Source organism: Sinocyclocheilus grahami, unplaced genomic scaffold (genome assembly GCF_001515645.1).
Source record: "Sinocyclocheilus grahami isolate Dianchi unplaced genomic scaffold, SAMN03320097.WGS_v1.1 scaffold22.1, whole genome shotgun sequence".
In the NCBI taxonomy this organism is placed as follows: domain Eukaryota; kingdom Metazoa; phylum Chordata; class Actinopteri; order Cypriniformes; family Cyprinidae; genus Sinocyclocheilus; species Sinocyclocheilus grahami.
Window position 1 is genome coordinate 2,855,965 of NW_015505201.1, and position 4,615 is coordinate 2,860,579.

The 4,615-nt window shown below is 34.0% G+C and overlaps 1 protein-coding gene across 1 annotated transcript in view; it reads left to right on the forward strand.

Moving 5' to 3' along the window:
- Nucleotides 1–3,752, forward strand: part of kcp (kielin cysteine rich BMP regulator) — a 38,152-nt gene extending 34,400 nt beyond the window's left edge. The window contains exons 31-32 of the mRNA XM_016244015.1: nt 1,843–2,019; nt 3,565–3,752. Of these exons, the coding sequence (XP_016099501.1) occupies nt 1,843–2,019; nt 3,565–3,752 (365 nt within the window). The remainder of the gene's footprint in view (nt 1–1,842; nt 2,020–3,564) is intronic.
- The last annotated feature ends 863 nt before the right edge of the window (nt 3,753–4,615 follow it).

A 4,615-nucleotide genomic window follows, 5' to 3' on the forward strand; every position in this document is an offset into this window, starting at 1 on the left:
CAGCGCGCTGTATACTTACCTCGGACTTGTGAGCGTCAGCCTGGGATGTTTCCAGCGCGGCTCTCCGCTCTCTCAGCTAGGTCTGCTTTGCCACCAGGTCACGGATCTGCTTCTCCATGGCCTCCAGCTCGAGCTGCACCGAATGCAGCTTGAACGTGTCCTCACCTGCACTCAAAGGTAGACACACATCCGCCATTAAAGCAAGTAACAGTGAATAGTGTATTAGTAATGTAAGCGAGATTAGCGGCAACCACGTTGGCGATGCTAGCGGGCTATATGCTAATAGCGGACTCGGGAAGTCAAAAATTAGAGCTAGTAATAACAAGGCGCTCTGATTGTTTTTGTTGTAGAATACGATAGGGGATATATTCACACATTATAGAAACGAAAATTATGGTGTATAAAATTGATTTTAAGATAAAAAATTAGACGACAAAGAATTAACTTGACGGAGCTCAAACTCAAAACACACGGCAGCAACAAACAGGAAGAGTGTGTGTGTGTGTATGTATGTAAGAGTGGTGTGCGACGTTGTTCTGTTCTGAAATGAGGAGGCAAAAGTTTTTTTTTTATTTTTATCAAATGTAAATTCTTGTCCCAGTCACATTTTTTCTTAGTTAAGTAAACATTACTTACACCCTCTGAAAAAGGAAAAAAAATTACCAAAAGTTTGTACCAAAGTAATCAATATCCGATTAAGTATGTATAAGTATACAATATCATCAAGTTTCTAAAAATTTTACATTTATTCCAAATTAATTCAAGGCAGTAATAATTTAAGCAATATGTGACCCTGAACCACAAAACCAGTCACAAGTGTCAACTTTTTTGAAATTGAGATTTATATAATTTGAATAAATAAGCTTTCCATTTATGTTTGGTTTGTTAGGATAGGACAATGGCTGAGATACAACTATTTGAGAATCTGAGGTTGCAAAAAAAAATCTAAATATTGAGAAAATCGCCTTTAAAGTTGTCCAAATTGAGTTCTTAGTGATGCATATTACTAATAAAAAATTATGTTTCGATATATTTACGGTAGGAAATGTACAAAATATCTTGATGGAACATGATCTTTACTTAATATCCTTATGATTTTTTGCATAAAAGAAAAATTTATAATTTTGACCCAAACAATGTATTGTTGGATATTACTACAAATATACCCGTGCTACTTATGATTGGTTTTGTGGTCCAGGGTCACATATATTTTATTTGTGAACTTATGTTCAGTTATTCTTTTTAATAGTTAACTTTTGAATATTTTTTTAATTTAACATCAGTCATCAAAGCTCTGTAAATAGCCTATTGGTTATAGACACAGAGGTTTACTTTAAATGTCTCCAAGCTGATAATTCACTTAAAACTAAAAACCCACAAATCATGTTTTTATGCAATTTTAAGTCTTATTTTGACATAACAAAGTAGTTATATCTAAGTGTTGTGCGAGTTGTTTACTTACTTTTTTTTAAATAGTCTTTCCATTAATGCTATTATATTGTTCATTCAGACTGATTTTTGTGGTAATAATTTGTGCGGTTTATTAGGAGTGAGTATTATTAATAGCTTTAATTAAGAGTCTTTTATGTTAAAGGGATAGTTAACTGAAAAATGAACATTTTGTAATAATTTTCATCATGACTCATTCTCAAGTTGTTCCAAGCTTGCATGAGTTTCTTTATTTGAAGAATTTTGGTAACCAAATAGTTGACAGTAGCCATTGACTTTCAAAGTAAAGGGAAAATCCTATGGAAGTCAATGGCTACTGTCAGCTGTTTTAGTGAACTATCCCTTTAATGAATTGATTGTTATGATTATATTGAGTTATATTCTGTGTTTTAGCTTGCATGTATGATGGCCGGGAGTATCAGAACGGTCAGGAGTTTCCAGACCCTGCTGATCGCTGCGGTCGTTGCGTGTGCAGGAATGGTCAGGTGACCTGCAACAGGAGGCCATGTCCAAACCCAGGATGTAGTAACCCCATCACCCAGCCGGGCCAGTGCTGTCCAGTGTGTGATGGTACCGTATAACACCGTGTCCACATTACTAGTTACAAATCCCACAACAGCCTTGTCAATGGATTTGATACATTTTGTACTTTTATATGTTTTTTCATTTGTTGAGTAAATAGTAAAATATGTTTTTGTTTTATATATATATATACAGTATATATATATATATATATAGTGCCCAGCATAAATGAGTACACCCTGGTATATTTCTTATAAAAACATCCATCTCTCTTTTAAATCAATACTTTCTATGGATTCTTTACAATTAGATATTTGTGCAAATCTTATATTTAGGTTTATTGGTTTTAAATTAGATTAATCATTAACAAAGCCAAAATTGAAACTATTATAACAAATGAATTTAAGATCATGGTGAAAAAATGAGTACACCCCAATGAATGTGTCAGTAGAAAACATAAAATAAATTTGCAATTAGCAGTAAATCATGAGCAGGTTAGTCTAATCAGTTATCACAACAATAATTTAAGCAATATGTGACCCTGAACCACAAAACCAGTCACAAGTGTCAAATTGAAATTGAGATTTATATAATTTGAATAAATAAGCTTTCCATTTATGTTTGGTTTGTTAGGATAGGACAATGGCTGAGATACAACTATTTGAGAATCTGAGGTTGCAAAAAAAAATCTAAATATTGAGAAAATCGCCTTTAAAGTTGTCCAAATTAAGTTCTTAGTGATGCATATTACTAATAAAAAATTATGTTTTGATATATTTACGGTAGGAAATGTACAAAATATCTTGATGGAACATGATCTTTACTTAATATCCTTATGATTTTTTGCATAAAAGAAAAATGTATAATTTTGACCCATACAATGTATTGTTGGATATTACTACAAATATACCCGTGCTACTTATGATTGGTTTTGTGGTCCAGGGTCACATATATTTTATTTGTGAACTTATGTTCAGTTATTCTTTTTAATAGTTAACTTTTGAATATTTTTTTAATTTTTCAGCTCATCAGTCATCAAAGCTCTGTAAATAGCCTATTGGTTATAGACACAGAGGTTTACTTTAAATGTCTCCAAGCTGATAATTCACTTAAAACTTAAAACCCACAAATCATGTTTTTATGCAATTTTAAGTCTTATTTTGACATAACAAAGTAGTTATATCTAAGTGTTGTGTGAGTTGTTTACTTACTTTTTTTTAAATAGTCTTTCCATTAATGCTATTATATTGTTCATTCAGACTGATTTTTGTGGTAATAATTTGTGCAGTTTATTAGGAGTGAGTATTATTAATAGCTTTAATGAAGAGTATTTTATGTTTAAAGGGATAATTAACTCAAAAATGAAACTTTTGTCATCATTTTCATCATGACTCATTCTCAAGTTGTTCCAAGCTTGCATGAGTTTCTTTATTTGAAGAATTTTGGTAACCAAATAGTTGACAGTAGCCATTGACTTTCAAAGTAAAGGGAAAATCCTATGGAAGTCAATGGCTACTGTCAGCTGTTTTAGTGAACTATCCCTTTAATGAATTGATTGTTATGCTTATATTGAGTTGTATTCTGTGTTTTTAGCGTGCATGTATGATGGCCGGGAGTATCGGAACGGTCAGGAGTTTCCAGACCCTGCTGATCGCTGCAGTCGTTGCATGTGCAGGAATGGTCAGGTGACCTGCAACAGGAGGCCATGTCCAAACCCAGGATGTAGTAACCCCATCACCCAGCCGGGCCAGTGCTGTCCAGTGTGTGATGGTACCGTATAACACTGTGTCCACATTACTAGTTATAAAACCCACGACAGTCTTGTCAATGGATTATGTACTTTAAGAATTTTGTACTTTCAAATATTTTTTTGAGTAAATAGTAAAATATGTGTTTTTGTTACTTTTAAAGGGGTCATCGGATGCCCATTTTCCACAAGTTGATATGATTCTTTAGGGTCTTAATGAAAAGTCTATAACATACTTAGGTTACAATTTCTCAATTGTAGTGTAAAACACCCTTTTTACCCTGTCAAAATCAGCTCTGTTTTCAGCAAGCCGTTTTAGTCCATGTTCCTTTAAATGCTAATGAGCTCTGCTGACCCCGCCCCTCTCATCCGTGGGGTGACAAGCCGTTCTCATGAGACTGTTTACTTTAGCCGCGGAACTTGCTAACTAGCACGTTATTAGGAAAGGTGATTTGCAAAGATTCAGAAAGATTCAGAACCTTAAACTCACTTCTTCTGGAGGTGAAGCTGGATCACGAATGATTCGCGCGAACATAAACACATTTAGGTAGATTGGGAGACGCATTCCCTTCAAAAACAAAGGTAATCCACTGCGTCTTCAGCGTCTCAGATGTCGGGAGTAAATGATGACTGCTATGTTCATTATTACATCCAACAACAGAACACCTCAAACGCTTAGGCAGGGCTCTACGGATACTTTTCTTTTTAGGAGCGCTTGAGCTCCTAATTTTAAAAATTTAGGAGCACGGTCAAAAATTTAGGAGCACCTTCTAATCAGTAATCAAAAATTCTGATAAAAAAATGTACCTTCTCATTACGAGGTGATATTTGACTCCTTAAAGTGATTTACAGGGAATTTTGTTTTTACCTTTGTAATAGCATTTTTCTAACTTTATT